Below are 17,414 nucleotides of genomic sequence, written 5' to 3'. Positions count from 1 at the left end.
AAGTGGGGGGCGCTATGGGGGACTTTTGGGATAGCATTGGAAATGTAATTGAGGAAAATATGTAATAAAAATATTAAAAATCAAAAAAAAAAACAGCTTGCTTGACATTCCGTGCTTACTTTTAAAAATGAAAGTAACACGCTAGAGAAATCAGCAGTAGCAACCTACCAGATTTCTCAACTAGAAGGACCCATCAGAGTTTGTTAGAAGGAACGTAAGAAAAGTTGGAGGACTTTCTGTCACCTTGAACCCTGGTTACTAAGTTCTGGGTGTAGCTAAGGGGTAGTTCTCACAGCTCAGAGCTCTGGAAGGCTCAACCTGAAAGTAAGAATAAAGTTACTGCAGAGCAGACCCACCAAAAAAAAAAAATAAATAAATAAAAATAAATAAAATTATATTGTCTACAAATAAAAATAGTTTGAAGTCTTCCTGTCCTATTTGTATTCCCTTGATTTCCTTCGGTTGTCTTATTGCTTTAGCTAAGATTTCAAGTGTTGTATTGAATAGAGAGAATGGATGTCCTTGTCCTCTTCTTGATTCAATGGAAATTTTGAGTTTCTCTCCACCTAAGATGATATTGCCTGTGGGGGCTTGCTGTAAATTGTCATTATTATCTTGCAGTATGCCCCTTATACTCTTAGTCTTTAGGGCAATTCTCAAGAAGAGATGTTGGATTTTTGCCAAAGAACTTTTCTGCATCTAGTGCGATGATGCCAGTGTTTCTGTCTTCTAGTCTGCTTATGTTGCCCAGATAAGGTGCAGGGCCTGCTCTCCTTAGTGCTTCAGCACAACTCTACTGTTCTGATAACCTTGAGGCCAGCTCTCCTACCTGCCATAGGTAGCAAGGGGCAAGGGGCATCTCTCCCTTGCCAATAACACCACATTATAGGTAAGTCCCATCTCACACCCTCAAGTCCAGCTCTTCCACATCCCCACCATCAGGGTCAGCTCTACTGTGCTGTCTAGGGAGGCACAGGGCTCACTCTCCAGAGTGCTGCACCTGCTGAGGGTCAGGACCAGGTCTCCTGCTCTCATGATCCCAGGACCAAGCCTCCTCCCTGCTGCAGGTGGTGAAGGGTGAGGAGGAAGGAGGGTATCTCTCCCTTATCTATACCATTGCATGGAAAACAAATTGTAGCATCAGCTGTCCCATGCTTGTATCCTCAGGGCCAGGGCCGAGGCCAGTTCACCTACAACTTCGACAATGTGCAGGGCTGCTCTCCAGAATACTGCAGCTACCTAGGGGTAAGGTCATCTCTTCTGCTCTCCTGCTGCCAGGGCCACTTTTCTCACAATGCTCAGATAATGGGTAGGGTCAGTTCTGCACAGCCTCAGATATCAACATTCCAGGGATGTCCACCAGAACTTTGGTGGCAGCAGACCTCTGCTGCTGTAGGGCCATGGACACCACCATGGTCCCCAGTGGCTTCTCATCTTTTTGGGGAGGTGTTCTATTCCTTGCCCAATCTGGGTCCTAGTCATGTGTGGTAGCTACAGATTCCTTGAGTCCTACCTAAGTGTGGTAGCTTTGGAGTTTCTGGTAGAGGAGTGACATGGGCAGGGAGTGACATTGGCAGGCTAGAAGGAAAGGTTGAAAGGGGTTGCTGGGAAGAACTACAGGTGTGAGCAAATACTCTGAGGTCAAGACTCATACTTGGGAGTCCACTTTTCTGACTTGTACATCTAGTAGTCGGGGGGGTAGATCTTAGAGAGGATCTGACTTTTTCCATGTCCACTTCCTCCTTTCACATCCACTTCCAGTTATGAAGAACTGCTCTAAGTGACTACTGTTTAACCCAGCATCAGCAGCACTAGAGTTAAAGGAAACAGTTTTCAGTTAGTGATCTTAAAAAGCTGTTGCCTTGCTCTGTTTAAAAAGATATTTTAATATGAAGGAAAAGGACACAGAAGACTTTTTTCTGAAAGACTTTTACTCATATTATTTAGACTTCTGGAGACACAAGAATGCGGCCTAAGGTGTAGAGTGGTAATGTGCTTTCCTAACATGTATATAGTTTTGATTTTGAGTTTGAACCCTGAAAAGAAAACCAGGTATCATTACCATCCTGAACCAGGAGATCCAGCAACTCCAACCTGAGGTTATTGCATTCATAAGACAAGAAAGCATTTCCTTTTACATTTAATGTGTGTGTGTGTGTGTATGTGTGTGTGTGTGTGTGTGTGTGTGTGTGTGTGTGTGTGTGTGTGTGTGTGTGTGTGTAAACACCACTAGCATGTATGGAGGTTGAAGGACAACTTGCAGAAGTAGGTTCTCTCCTACCAGTGAGTCATGGAGTTTGAACTCAAGTATTCAGGCTTGGTGGAGGGGCCTTCACCCACTGAGCATCTAACTAAAGCAAGAAAGGTTTTTTGTTTGTTTCTTTGTTTGTTTTCTAATGGCTATCTCTAGAATTATTTTATTACTGTCTTTACTATGAAAAAATAATTAGAAGGAGGAGGAGAAATACAAAGAGGAGGAGGAAGAAAGAATAAACAAAAAGAGACAGACTTGTCTAAACTACAAAGGTGAGCAGAATATAAACCTTGCTTTATCGAGAATTAAGAGTTAGTGACTGGGTTGAGACAGACACTCAGTGGTCGAATTCTTGCCTCGCATGCATGGTTTTGTGGCTACTGGGGGTTTTGAAGATCCAGAAAAGTGTTCAGGGGAGCAGAGGACTCACTCTTTTTGACAAAAGGGGTAAAAATAAGCAGGTGATCTCGTTAGAAACATACAAGGAGGGAGATAAGTAATAATGAAGCTGCATTGTTACTACTCCATGACTCCCTCCCTGCCTTGTAAATCTTTCTCACTAAGACTACAGAAATCTATCAGCTTCACACTTTAAGGTAACTGACACAGCTAATGCCTAAGATGTCAATGAAAAGAGCTTTCCTAAACCAAAGTAGCTGTTGGAGAAAGAACATGAACCAGAGGTCTCTTATCTGGGGCTAAAAATCATATAACTCTTCCCTTGGGGCAAAGCGGCTGGAAAAAGCCTTAAGAACCAAGATTATAAGATGTTTGGCTTCAAACTGATTTTCTGCATGTGAATTTAAATAAATCCTTGTAAGACAATAAATCTAAAATGGGAAGATGCTGATCAATTAAAAACAAAAAGTTTTCCTGTTAGCAGGAGTAGAAATAATTGCTTTTGAACAGTTGAAATCATCTGTGAAAAAAAGAAGAAAATTACCTCTCTGCCCATCAAGGAGTAGGGATCGTATTGCATCACTGAGGCTTGAAAGAAAACGTTATGCAACCTGTAAAGAAAAAAGGCAGGACACAAGAACACTCAAAACTGGCAGCATGTCTGGAACAACTGTCTCTTTTTCAGGTCCAGGTGTAAATTCAAAGTGGAAAGCACAGGACAATTTCACCCAAATTTCAAATGGCCTCATGTGACTGTCAAGCACTGTCAATCATGTAACAACTGGCAGATGGATATGTTATAAGTATCCCAGGGCTGAGAAGACATCTGTGGATAGTTGCCATAATTATCACCAATTAATTCAATACTCTGATCCATGGATGGCACGGCCATCCCTACCTTCTTCTGGATGAGCTATCAAGCTCAGTCTTATCTCACATCCTCTTTCTCTTCAAGATAACCTCCTTACCTTACCTGGCTTCTTTGCCCACACCTTTGCTTTTCCTCATCTGTCTTACCATAAAATAGTGTATACCTTTTCTAATCATTCAAATTTCCATTATTTGGGGTTTTAAATGATACACAAACCTCTGTTTGATAACCTTCCTACAATTTGACCTTTTAGTGTAAGAACTATTGCCTGTAGTCTTGTTCTTGCTGCTGGTTTTGGCAGAGAAATAATGAAGTCGTAGAAGTTTTTGAAAGATAAAAGGTGATGAGGACATCTTTTGTTATTTTGAGGCCATGCTTGGTGGCTCCTAGATGGCTTCAAGATAGAGGATGGCTGGGAGAAAGACTACATAGAGATTAGAAGGTCAGCACTTTAGTCCTGCTCCAAACCTCCTGAAAGAGGAGAGGGGCTGGAGACTGAGTCTGTGGCTAATGCCAATGATTGCATTGATCATATCTACACAACAGAAAGACCTATAAATCCAGAAACAATGAGGTTTAGGAGCTTTGGTTGGACCAGTTCATGTTCAAGGAGGTGATGTAAGTCAACTCCACAGAGACAAGTTTTGCAGTTAGTAATCTTCTAGTCCTTACCCTATATGCACATTTCTACGGTTGGCTGTTTATGCTCTTTATAATAAATTGTGAACGTTAATACTCATGTTACTGATTTCTGAGTGATTGTAGCAAACTATCAAGCCTTGGGTGAGATAAGGGGATTCTAACCTGAGGAACTGAGGCTTACAACTGGTACTTAAAGTTAGGACAACCTTGTGAGACTGAGCTCTTAAACTTGGGAAGTCAGATGCTAATTGTGGATAGTATTAGAATTTTGAGACAGCTAGTTAATATCAGAGAATTGGAGAATTGGTGTTGGAAAGAACATGCTTTGGGAAGCAGAGGGCAAAACAAACAACAAAAAAAATCAAATTTTAAAAAACATCATTCCCCAATTCCAACTTCTGATTACACTTTAAATTATATCATATTTCAGTTATATTAGTTACTAAAACATCACTTAAATTGCCTATACTCAAACTGTACCCTCCCCCAGTCTCCCTACTGAAAACGCAGCTAAGTTTTTTATTTGTTACTTTATTTATTTACATTTCAAATGTTAGCCTCATCCCAGTTTCCTCTTTGCCAACTCCCATCCTATCCCCCACCTCCTGCTTCTATGAGGGTGCTCCCCTACCCATTCCTGCCTCACCTCACTAGCATTCCCCTACAGCCTCCACAGGTCCAAGGGGCTCCCCTTCCATTGATACCAGATAAGGCTATCCTCTGCTATTTATGCAGCTGGAGCCATGGTTCCCTCTTTGTGTACTCTTTGGTTGGTAGTTTAGTCCCTGGGAGCTCTCAGGAGGGTCTTGGTTAATATTGCTGTTCTTCCTAAGGGGTTGCAAACCCCTTCAGCTCCTTCAGTCCTTCCCCTAACTCCTCCATTAGGGTCCCTATGCTCAGTTCTCAGCCCTATGGCTGACTTGCAAGCATCTGCAGCTGTATTGGTCAGGCTCTGGCAGAACCTCTCAGGGAACAGCCATACCTGGCTCCTGTCAGCAAGCGCTTTTTGCCATCAACAAGAGAATCTACGTTTGGGGTCTGCAGATGAGATGGATCCTCAGGTTGTCTCTGGATGGCTTTTCCTTCAGTCTCTGCTCTAATCTTTGTCCCTGCTCCACTCTTTGTCCCTTCATTTCCTTTAGACAGGAGCAATTCTGAGTTAATATTTTTGAGGTTGGTGGGTGGCCCCATCCCTCAACTAGGGGCCATGCCTACAACTGGATATGGTCTCTACGAATTCTATCTTCCCTTTGTTAAGTATTTGGGCTAATGTCATCCCCATTGGGTCCTGGGAACTTCTTGCATCCCTGGCATCTGGGAAATTCTAGTGGCTAACTCCACCCCCATCCCCATTCCCAATCCCCCACTGCTACACACTTCCTTTCAAATTTCTGACCCACTGTACTTCTCCCACCACCTCTGTCTCATCCCACATCTGATCTTGCCTTTTTCCCTCCCTCTCCTCTTTCCTTCCAAAATCCCTCCCTCTCTCTACCTCCTGTGCTTCTTTTGTTCTCCCTTCTAAGTAGGACTGAAGTATCCACACTCTGCTCTTCCTTCTTCTTGGGCTTCATATGGTCTGTGAGTTGTACCATGGGTATTCCAAGCTTTTTGGCTAATATCCACTTATCAGTGAGTACATACCATGTGTGTTCTTTTGTGACTAGGTTACCTCACTCAGGATGATATTTTCTAGCTCCATCCATTTGCCTTTAAATTTCATGAAGGTTTTAAGGGCAAGCTAGAAGTCTACATGTGAAATGAGCTTTTCAGACCTCCACTGCACTCTCTCTTTGTCACATGCATCTATTTTATAGAGGAGCCACTAAGCACAGCACCTCCAGTGCTCCTTGGTGTTTAGAGTAGTGTTGGAGAGAACCAGTCTCTCTTCAGAGTTTATAGCATAAACAGGGACATTCTATAAATACTTGACCACTAGTCCTCCAAAAGGTCAAGGTCATCTCAAACAAGGGTATAGAGGAATTCAAGAGATAGGATGACAAAGGCAGCTGGAAGAAGCCTGGATGAGCTTCCTATTCTAACAAAGGGTTACTGGACTAAAACAGAACACAATAAAGCCCTATTGTGGCATACGATATGGGTAGTATACACATAAACACATAAACAGGGGAAACAAGCTCTTCACCAACAATATAGAGACTTCTTACCAGGTTTAATTCACACGTGTGCGCGCATGCACACACACACACACACACACACAATGTCTGTAAGACATTAGCTCTTTATTTTAAAGAAAATGAAATGACATGCTTTTAAAGTCAAAATTTTTAATAATTTAGCAAGATTTAACCTCCCTTTCCTCCTACATTAGTAAAACATGTGGATGTATGGAATTAATAGCATTATGAAATATGACAGCTGAAAACAGATTCTTTTGTAAAAAGATTTATCTGTTGCATATTTGTATATGATACATTTTGTCAATATAATTTACTAGTTGGAAATATTTGCATCTGACTTTAGTTTTAAATTACAAGACATGCAGCTTTTAATTTACTGATTAATTATTTAATCATTTTTAGCGTCAAGGTTACCATGTAGATCTGGCTGGCCTGGAACCTGCTAGATAGACCTGACCTAACTCAATCACCTACCTCAATCACCTGACTCTGACTCTCAAGTGCTGGGATTAAAGGATTCCTTCATCATGTCTAGCTTTATACAGTTTTTAAATTATATTTCAGAGAACTTAAATTATCACATATCATTAAGAAAGATAAATGTACTGTTAAGTTTACAAGAAGTATCCAATTACACAAATATTAAAATGTGTCTCAAATATGAGGAAATATATTAGTTTTCCCCATAGTAAAAATGTTTTGTAAATTAGTGTGCCAATTTAGCTACTAACTCTGATATTTAGTAGTGAATAATTTTATAGGAAAAAACTATTCTTTATTTTTCACAGAACAGTAATTCAAGTACTGTATATACTATTGGTAAAATTTCTCATTACTACACTGGAAAGATGCAAAGTCTCCACATATTAGACATGTCAATGGCTGGAAAAAGAAAATATAAATCCATTTATCCTAGTTATTAATTAAAATAGCCCATAGTATGGTAACACAACTTTAAGTAACTTTAGGTATATTTGTTTGATTTATGTCACATAGATATTGAAACTTCTACTGAAGTCAAGTTTGATGTTTATTTTTAAAGCCAAAAAAGGAAATTACAAAATAATTTTGGGACTGGAAGGGTAGAACACTTGTCTCCCATGCATGAAGCCCTAGCTTCATTCCCTAGTGGCAGGAAAATAATCAAGGTCATAAAATTAAACATTAATTCTATGTATATAACTTTAGGCATTTATGAAGAAAATTCCTATCTTTAAAGACTTATTTGACTTTTTATATTAATTACTTCAATACATTTTAAAAACATGTCTATTTGGGGGGCTGGAGGAGCTAAGGGTAATTGTGTTTTGTGAATAAACAAGTCTCAAAAGATCAAAAATTCTGAAATGTAGGACAAGGAAACTAACATTTGTGGTGGTCTTAAAAAAATCTGGATGTCACATGTTTTGTTAACAATTATGACTCCCTTGAGAATCACACATGTTGGCTGGAGGTGAACTTCACAGGTTAACAGGATTGAATTCCACATTTCCTCCTGTAACTTAAAAAAAAAAAAAAAAAAAGGACCTTATTGTATCTCCCAGTAATTTAATTAGTTACAGTGCTGATGGCTGATAATTTCATTACAGAATTAGTGTGAAAATAAAAATCCTTGGAGGTATATGTCTAGAGTACTAGGAAAATCACAATGAAAACTGCAAAAAAGAGTTTAAACAAAGATGTGCATACAAATCTGTACATTGACTATTAAAGAGGAAAACACTACACTTTATTATACAGAAAACAACTTTCATTTCTAGCTTTCCAAATTATACTATTTTAGCATATTCTTGAAAGCCACCTGTGGACAGACTCTAGTATTCCCAACACACCTTGAGCAGATTCCCCCTGGGAAAAGTGGCTAGAAACACCCTCTATCCCAGAGCCACTCCTCTTTATCTGATGGAAACAGAAACAATGCACCATGAGAGGCGTGGACCTGGCAGTTGCAAGGATTTTGTAAGCCTAGTGGATCTATAATGACATTGCACTGCCTGGGTTGTATAATAGTGAAGACAGCTTTCCCTTCAATTACATACACTGTTATCAGATAAAAAGTGTTTCTTTTTATTGCTATTTCTGATTTTGTTTTGTGGTAGGAATACCACTACCTTGGGCTTTATGTATATTTGGCAAGTAATTCTGCCAGTCAGTTACATATCTACCCTTTGTTTTGTGAAACAAGGTCTTACTATGATGCCTAAGCTGGCCTTGAAAGTGAGATTCTCCTGCTTCTGCTTCATAAGTGCTGGGATGCCAGGTATAGCTACATGACTAGGTCCAGAATGAAAAGCTGAGTTTAATGGCCTTGGCTGCATAACTTACAGACTCATGAAGCCTAGGTGTCCTTCAGATATGGAGAACTACAGTTTTTTTCCAAGGGCTGAAAACTGTCTCATCTTAAATGGGAATGTTTAGTCGAATCTCAGCCAGCTACACTTGAGTTTCCTTTGAAAGTGGCTAGTGTATTTCACAGAAAGGGCATTAATGATCACAAAGTAAATGTTTATTTACATAATACCCAGACTTATGGCTGGGTACATGCCTTGTTCCTCAGAGAATACACTTTTAGGAAGAGGATCCTAAAGGAAGCCAGGTGTCATGCTGGACGTTGAGATGATTCAATCAGTTCAACCCTCACAGGCAAACATGGAGGTAGCCATGCACTCAGTATGGCTGAGTAGGCCACATCACCCAACTCCTCTTCCATTCCTGACCTCTGGTAACTCTGTGGTCTTGAGCAAATTACCTTTCTTCACTAGTCTTTTCTGTAATGTGGGATATTTAGGAGTGACAAGGGTCTGCAACAGTCACTCTGGGATACAGGTGGCAGGTGTAAACTCAGCAAATGCTGAACTAATCAGATCCAGTGGTGTCCAAACTCATCAGTTCCCCAGGTCAGTGCTGTTGCTGCAAGTGCTGCTTACTGTCTTAGTCTATACCTGCTCCTTTGCTCCCCCTTTGGCATTTCCACAGCTGACTATATTTCTGCTAATAGTATGTTGGCTAACATCTACCTACTACCACTTGGGAAAAAAAAAATCTTCATTGGCCCAGTTTTCTTGGACTGTAACAAGGGCAGCTTCTGCCTCCAAGTTTGTTTGTTTTTTAAATTGGTGTGCAGAACACAACATCTTCATACTATGCACAGTAGGCAGTATTTCCAGAGACGTGTCTACGATGGGAGCCTCAACCAGGGTCCTCAGATTCCCTCAGAGACAAAAACACTCACCATGAGAGAGGATAATGACTCATTTTTTAGGAAGAGCCTAGAAACAGATTTCTCAGCAGTCATTGGGTTGCTTAATGGGTGGTGTTTATGAACATCTAGCATGCATCTATTTAACCTTCCACCCTTTTATGCTTGAAGAAACTAAGATATAGACACAGAAAGCTGCTATGGTCACATATAGAGAAATCAGGGAAGCTAGCTATTTGTACTTCAAATCTGCTGACCTGCAACAACTTTATTCTTACTTGCAGTGTATTCAGATATGTAAAATGATTTTAGTGGAAAAGGTTTTCTAAATGTTTTTATTTGTATTTTTTAAAAAAGGACAACTAGTTTTAAAGGACCTATGATTTAGCAGATATTATTGTTCAAGATATAAAATGTGTATCTGGGAAAAGGCCAGCCCTATAAAAATATTAAGGTAACTAGATGATACAGCTCTCTTGAACAGTGCTAAACCTGTTTTCTAGTACTTGGTGGATGGCTCCAACTTCAGGACTTATCTATATAGAAGTCCATTTCCTTAAGATAATCAGGTAGGTAAAACTGTATAGTTTGAGGAAAGTGTGTTAATAATGATATAAGAATTGTCAGAGAGTGGATTCCAGAATTCTTCTAGGATAGGTATTCTAGAATCTAAAACCTCACTTTAAAAGGCAGAATATTAAACAGGAGTCTCAGAAAAAAATTGTTATATGGGAGCTGCAAATTCCTCTCAGATCATAAGGAATCTTATTGTAAATGGCAGAACCTGTTAGAACCAGTCTCCTGTGATATTTCTTTGATTTGTCAAACCAATCCTGCCAATATAGCTGGATAAAATTTCCTATATGTGTTGCTTCCTGCTAGCTTATGTACTTTAAAAGGCACTGTACTGCTTCAGTGGATATGCCAACATTCACAGAGCTTTTCTTCTAGAAACAAGCATAACATGCATTTCATTTACAATATGCTAACAACCAGGAACATTTCCATTTCCATTTCCTATTGCAACTTACCTGTCTATAGAGATCACTCCATACTTAACCAATAGATCCTGAGTAAGTAGCATTAACCCCCTAGTTTATATGGAAGTAATTGTCATATTCTCCTGAAACTATGCATGCTTTGTTCATGTTACTTCCTATGGAAGGAGTTTCCTAATGCAGAAATATCACTCTGGGCTCCACACTGGATCTGTTCAGCTTATTTCTGAAACATAATGTCTGCAGTGCAGGAACTATAGCTAACACTCAAGTATCACTTTTTTCTAGGACCCAAGTATTAAAAGTCATGTATGAACGCATTTAATCCTTTTAATCTCTGAGAAATGGGTTGTTTTCCTCTTTTAAAGATGTGAGGATAACACGGCTGTGGTCAGGTCATAAACCAACTTGAGGCCTTTGTACCGTATTTCCCTTATGTTCAACCGAATGTCAGATCACTCTTCATGTACTGGTTCCACAGTCTGTATGTATGCTTATATTCTCAGCACTTCACAAAAAATACACCCCATGAAAACAATGGTGTACTTTAGTGTTCCATAAATACCTATGAGGTTTTTAACAATGCTGACCCTTTTAAAGAATAAAGATGACAGGTAATAACGCTTACCTTTTAATTTTTCTAAACACTAATTCTTTAGGAAATTAAAATTTGTGAAAAAAGGCTGGTTTACCTTCTACACAATTAAAGAACTTCTGTCAGGTAGAATAAGGCTGACACCCCATGCCGTTCTGGGACGTTTTAAACTCACCTTTTCCTTCACTGTAATCACCAGTGGTCAATCTCAATAGCTTGCTGCCCAAATTTTGCCAGAAAGCAATGTTGTCTCCAAGGGTTTACACTACTGTTATCTAGTTCAACAGAGTCACAGCAAAATCCTTCAAGTACAATCTTCGCTGAACTCTCTTAAGAGTCTCACCCATGGAAATGTGAACTCATCTCCAATATTTTTTACTTTACAAACTGATATTCAGAAAAAGTCATCAAAGTTCAATTTGAGCAAGATTTATTAAGAGCCTACAGTGTGCATTGCCCATCACTAGACATGTTGAAATTCAGTACACAACATATCTCAGCCTCCAGTATACTATGATCCAATTAGTATAATACAGTTTAGACACAGACAAATGAATTCCATGTCATTGCTCAATCAGAGCCAACATTAAAGAGCTGTAATTTAAGTAATCCAAAACAACATCTAATCCTAATCATCTGTAACATTTATTTGGCTTTAGATAAATTCCACTGCAGATAGAAGTCACAAGGATGAAAATACATAGCAACAGAAGGGAATATTATAGATGACTTTTATTTTGTATTCTCTGTTTTCTTCTTATAATGGTCCGAAGCCTCCGCAATACCAGCTTATCAGAGAGTAGCATGTCATCCTGTTGTTCTAGATAATCCAGCAAATTTTCAGTCCATTCAAGTGCAGCTTTATGACTAATATGCTTCTCTGGGTTCAGTTCTGCTTTCCTAGTTTTCCTAGAAGGTTTTTGCTCAGTGACCTTCACCCGGTCTGCAGCACCTACAATGTCAGCTAACACCTGACAGTTTGAGCCACTACTCCGAGAGTCAAACCACTGCTCAATATTTTCAATGTTAACATGTTCACAGTCTTCAGTATTCTGCAAAACCGTTGCTAAATTAGCTGCTAAAATGGCTCCTTCATCAATGCTCACACTTGGATTTTCCTCATTGCCAGGGAAAAGTTTTTTCCACGCTCTGGTTATGGTGTTTGATCTTATCTGGTTCCAGGCTCTTGATGCCTCATAAATTGCATCCAACACTGTCAAATTCTTCCAAAATGTTTTTGGGTCATTTCCTTCATCCATGTACTTCTGGATAAGTCCTGCTCGGTAATATCTTTTGACTGTGGTTAGAACTCCCTGGCTCATAGGTTGAATTAGACTTGTGACATTTGGTGGCAAATATTTCACAATTATTCTGCCATCATCTGAGCTCAGCAGTTCTTCAGCTGGATGTGCTGCAGGAAAATCCAAAAGTAGTACTGCTTTTTCTCGAAGCCCTTTGGATTTCAGATGCTTCTGCACCTGCGGCACAAAGCACTTCTCAAACCACTGTTTGAGAACAGACTGCTCGATCCATGCACTTTTTTGACTGAAGTAAGTGACAGGGAGGTTTGAAAGGTCAGTTCCTTTGAATGCACGGGGTCTTTTTGCTTTCCCCACAACACAGAGATTAAGCTTGTGTGAACCTGTGGCATTTGCACAACACATAATAATGATTCTTTCTCTGCTTGTCCTATACTCGCAAGTACTCTGGTCCGTGTCAAAAGCCAAGGTCCTCGTTGGTAGACATTTCCAGAACAATCCAGTTTGGTCAGCACCATAAATCTGTTCTGGTAGGAGATTTTCTCTTTCCACAAATTCCTGAAAGTTACCACAAAATTCACTGGCAGCAGTTTCATCCCCTTTTAATTTTGTGCCTTTCCCGGCAGCCTTTGGAATACCGTGGCGCTGCTTAAACCTAGTAAGCCAGCCAGAAGAGGCATTAAAATCACCTTCCATGCCCAATGCATCAAAGAAGAACCTAGCCTGCTTTGCACAGATCGTTCCAGACACTGGAATGCCATCTGTTTTCTGTTGATTAAACCATTCTATCATCACTCTGTCAAGCTCCTCATACGTTGACGACTTCATGGATTTACGCTTGGACACCCCACTAGTAGGGTCTGAACTGTTGGCATAGTTTATAATTCTCTCTTTGTTTTTTTTAATGTCACGAACTGTGGATTCACCAATTCCATACAGGACAGAAAGTTTTTTGAAGGAGTTGCCTTCTTCAAGCTTCTTAATAATGTCAAGTTTGTCTTTAATTGTCAGGACCACACGTTTACGTTTCCCCAACATTTTAGTCTAATTATTTTAGACAATTAACAACTTAGATTTGAACACAAAGAGACCAGAAAATGGAGGCTTAAGAGTCCTCAGCTGTTCCCTAAGTCTTGGATGGTATAACAATTTTCAACGAAAGTCTGAGTTTTTCCCTTTGCATTTTAGAACTTAACCTGTTCCTGTGACAACGAATAGCTCCAGTTAACCCTTGTTTCTCTTCTTCCTCCTTGCTCTTTTCATTAAATTGCAGCCTTACTGAAAGCTCTAAGTTGAATCAATATTGTCCTACCGAGGTTTCTAAAACATTCTCATGATGATCAATTTTTGCCATTACCATGGGTCTTTTTTTCTTTTTCTTTTTTTCTTATGCTATGTTCAAGAAAAGTTTTACTAGGGCTTGCACACTTAACAGACAGAAACACAGAGCAGGAAGCCCCACAGCCTGACTGTTGTTGTCTGTGTCAGACAGCCAAGTGAGTGAACACTCTCTTCAAGGACCCCTGATGAGTACCTATGAAAGTCACAGCGAGCAGAGATGAGCTGTCTCTCCTCTTAGAGTGTAAGTGGACAGGCAAACAACTCAGTACTTTAAACCAAAAAGAACGTATTGCTAATGGCAACTGAAAGGGAAACAGCGGACAAGTGATGTCACATGATTCAAGAAAGGATAAAAAACTTCATTGGTGGAAATCAGGACCCAAGGCTGCAATTAGGGGGTGGTAGGCTGGGTGAAGACCATACAGTAATCCTGGTGCAAGAAGATCTCCATGACCACAGAAGTAGCTGCTGGGGTGGTAGAGGTACTCGAGCCTTTGAAACCTATAGGAAAATACCAAACACGTTTTCCTTTCAGTATCAGTCAACCGTATAACTCATACCTACCCCTGCAACTGTGTCTAGGACATTGCCACCTATCAACCTGACAGGTAATAGACAAATAACGCTCGCAGGCACCACCCGGGAGCTGAGAGCCTACCTCCTGACACTACCAGGGCCTCTCCGAGACCGCCGGCCAGCAAGCTCCGAGCCGGACGCTGGGTGAAAGTCGGAGGCAGAGGGTCACGGCCGCAGCCCTACAGCGGGCGACTGGTCACCAGGCGCGCGGGACGCCGGGAAGCAGGGTGCGGGCATCGCTCCGCCTGACCGGCCAGAACGCAGAGCCAGCAGAGGAAGTCCCCAGCGAAGTCGACCCCGCCAGCCACCGCAGAGCGAGCGCGCAAGGGAGCTGCGCGGCCGAGCCGGAAGGCAGGGGATTAGGTGCGCGCGCGCGCGCCCCCGCAGGAACGTGTTGTCGGCGAGGGGGCGGGATGCGCGGGCGAGCCCGCTGACGGGGGCGCGGCTTCTGGGGGAGGGGCGGAGCTTGGCCAATGCTCCGCCTCCGACACCCAGCATGTGGCTCACGACTGAGGCCAGCAGAGGGCGACGCAGGGTGATTCTAGGTGGCCGAACTTTGCAGATGAGGAGGGAATAGCAATCGCAAGGTTTTCGTTCTGGTAAGACCCAGGGAGTGCACAGAGCCTCTTTACCCTCTTCTGCGGCTGCGTCAACACAGAGCCGGGTACCAGAGGCGAGCCAGCGTGACGGACGGCACTGAGGACCTTAATGCTGGTGCAGGAATATAAGGACCATTTCCTGCTGTCAAAGAGGAATTTCAAGACTTCCACCTGTATCCAGTCCCAGCGCAGAGCCCCTCTCTTGCATAATAGTCTTTTAGATGTTGTTGTTTTTAAATCCTTCTTCCACAAACAACAACCTAATCTGGAATGTTCTAACTTCTGTTTCAGAAGAGGTTGTTTGTTTGTTTGTTTGTTTGTTTCTCTAGAATTCTAGCACCAGGAGAGAGGGAAATCAAACCAAGCATTCACTCTGCAGAGAAAGAATGCTGATTACAGGCCCTCTTTTGTCTACCAAGCCTTATCTGTGCTGCTGTTCTCAGAGTCCCACCCTTCCACTATCTGGCCTGCTGGATGGAAATCCTTTGATCTTTGATCTATCTGTGCTGTCTGTCCTATCGATGACTTTGGACAAGCCCTAGTTTTGCCTGAAAGTAGACTTCCCATAACTCTCACCCGCTTCAAGCTTACAAGGAAGCAATCTAGGCAGTTCCAAATGACCATTCCTAGTAAAGAACAATTTCATTTATATTGCTTTTAAAAACTTCTCTTCTCCCTTCTCATTCTTAAGGAGTGCTCAAAAACACTCACACCTGTTCATTTCTTAACAGAGGAGAACTAGCTTTCAGATTGCCAGCCTCATAGAAATCACACTGTTCTTAGCCAAACGGAAGTTTGCCTGGCTTTCCTCTCCTCTTCCAGCCTCCTGGGGTCACTGTGGCCTATGGTATTAAAGAAGAAAAAAGAAAAAAAAAAAAATCCTGCCTTGCTTGCCCATCCCACTTTTGGAAGCTAATTTCCTTCTCCATATTGTGTTTGATGAGTATTTGTAGAATCTACCCCCAGTCAATTGTTTACCCCTTCTGTAACCTCATGAAGAAAAAAAAAAGCTAGATGCCGATCTCATAAAGGCTGTCAAGCCTCTAGACCCCTACAAGACCTGTGACCACATGAGCTACCCACACCCTCCATGAGGGAATATTACTAGAGCCCTATTTTGTGGGTGCCTTATGAGCCTGGTGAGCATCTCCTTCTCTCTATGAATGAATTCCATAGTCTGAACCTCAGCTGCTTTCTTCAAGATGACAGTGGTAGTGCCAAACTGGAATGTTACAACTGTATCACACACACACACATGTGCACACACAACTGTCATGGGTATGCTATGTCAAAAGCTTAGGCATGTATTGTCTTTCCACAGGGTAAGAATTTATTAAATAATAATGATTACATAGGCATATTGGCTCATTGGCTGCAATTTGCTATGTAGTTATGATTTTCCTTGATAACTGTCAGCAAATATTCCATTCTCTTATTCCATTCTTAATTGTAAACTCTCTCAACTTACACATCACACAGTAAATACATCTGTGTGTGTGTGTGTAGGTTAAAGAATGGATACAAGAAGGTTGAGGAGTTTGCAGCAGGGTTCAAGGAATTCTAAGAGGCCCAACCTCTTAGAAAAGTAGACAGCTGAGAGATGCAAAGAAGATCTCCACCGGCCTTAGATAATGAACTTTACCAGATCTCTGCTGGAGGCACCAGCCAAGTTTCCTGATCACAGGCTTGAGCTTTGCCTCAGTGTCCAGTTGGAGTACAGAAGGGAGGTATGGGACTGTGAAGTCATGGAGGTACTGTATAGAAGTATGACCCAGATTGATGAATGGAAGGATGGATGGAGAACACTTCAAGTCAGTAGCATCAGCAGTGGGAACAGAGCCAACACAAAGCTCCTGGGACAGTTAGGAGACCTCTGAGTACAGAGGACAGGTTAGTGAGGCCAGAGCCATTTCTGTGGTAAGTGAGAGTATTACACCATTTCTTTAGTCTGAAGTGTCTTTGCCCATGCTTAAATGGTCTTAATTTGCTTGATAAATTCATGGCATAATACCCATTTTACTTTCAGAAATAAATTATCAGTCAGTTTATATATGCAATAAAGTGCAGAGTTAGTCCTGTGTATTAGCTACTTTTATCATTGCTGTAGCAACATGCCCTAACAAAAGGAATTTAAGCAATTATAGAATTAAATTAAAATTAAGGAAACTAAAGTTTGTTTCAGCCCACAGTTTGGGTGTGCAGTCTACTCCAGCAGTGGGGCCTGGTAGCAGGAGCGTGAAGCAGCTCAGACACTGAGTTTGAGCAGAGACAGATGAGTGGTGCCACTCAGCTCCTTTTCTCTTGTTTGTTTGTTTGTTCCACCAAAGTATATTTCCTCCCAAGCCACGAGTTTTTAGCTAGGTTTACAGTATTGAGTATGTTGTCATCTGAAGCAGGTTTCCAATCCAACCAGGAAGGAATCAGTAGATCCCACATAGTCACACCTCTACAGCATCAATGGACAGTTTTAAAGAATTGTGCTAACAGCTCTGACACCTCCCACTTACAACTGGCTGACCAAACTCATACCCTCAGCCATC

The 17,414-nt window shown here is 41.2% G+C and overlaps 1 protein-coding gene across 1 annotated transcript; it reads right to left on the bottom strand.

Annotated features, from left to right (window-relative positions):
- Nucleotides 1–11,512: 11,512 nt before the first annotated feature.
- On the bottom strand, nucleotides 11,513–14,666 carry Tigd2 (tigger transposable element derived 2). Its single transcript, XM_021165144.2, has 2 exons — nucleotides 14,358–14,666; nucleotides 11,513–14,200 (listed from the first exon to the last, which is right to left on the bottom strand). Exon 2 carries the CDS (start codon nucleotides 13,394–13,396, stop codon nucleotides 11,819–11,821), a length of 1,578 nt encoding a protein of 525 aa, XP_021020803.1. The 5' UTR covers nucleotides 13,397–14,200; nucleotides 14,358–14,666; the 3' UTR covers nucleotides 11,513–11,818.
- Between the last annotated feature and the right edge of the window lie 2,748 nt (nucleotides 14,667–17,414).

Source organism: Mus caroli, chromosome 6 (genome assembly GCF_900094665.2).
Source record: "Mus caroli chromosome 6, CAROLI_EIJ_v1.1, whole genome shotgun sequence".
In the NCBI taxonomy this organism is placed as follows: domain Eukaryota; kingdom Metazoa; phylum Chordata; class Mammalia; order Rodentia; family Muridae; genus Mus; species Mus caroli.
The sequence above is the reverse complement of the archived record's forward strand: the minus strand, read 5'-3'. Positions and strand labels throughout refer to the sequence as shown.

Bases quoted from the DNA above. Each gene is read 5' to 3' on its own strand.
- Tigd2 (XM_021165144.2), bottom strand. From the start codon at position 13,396: ATGTTGGGGAAACGTAAACGTGTGGTCCTGACAATTAAAGACAAACTT.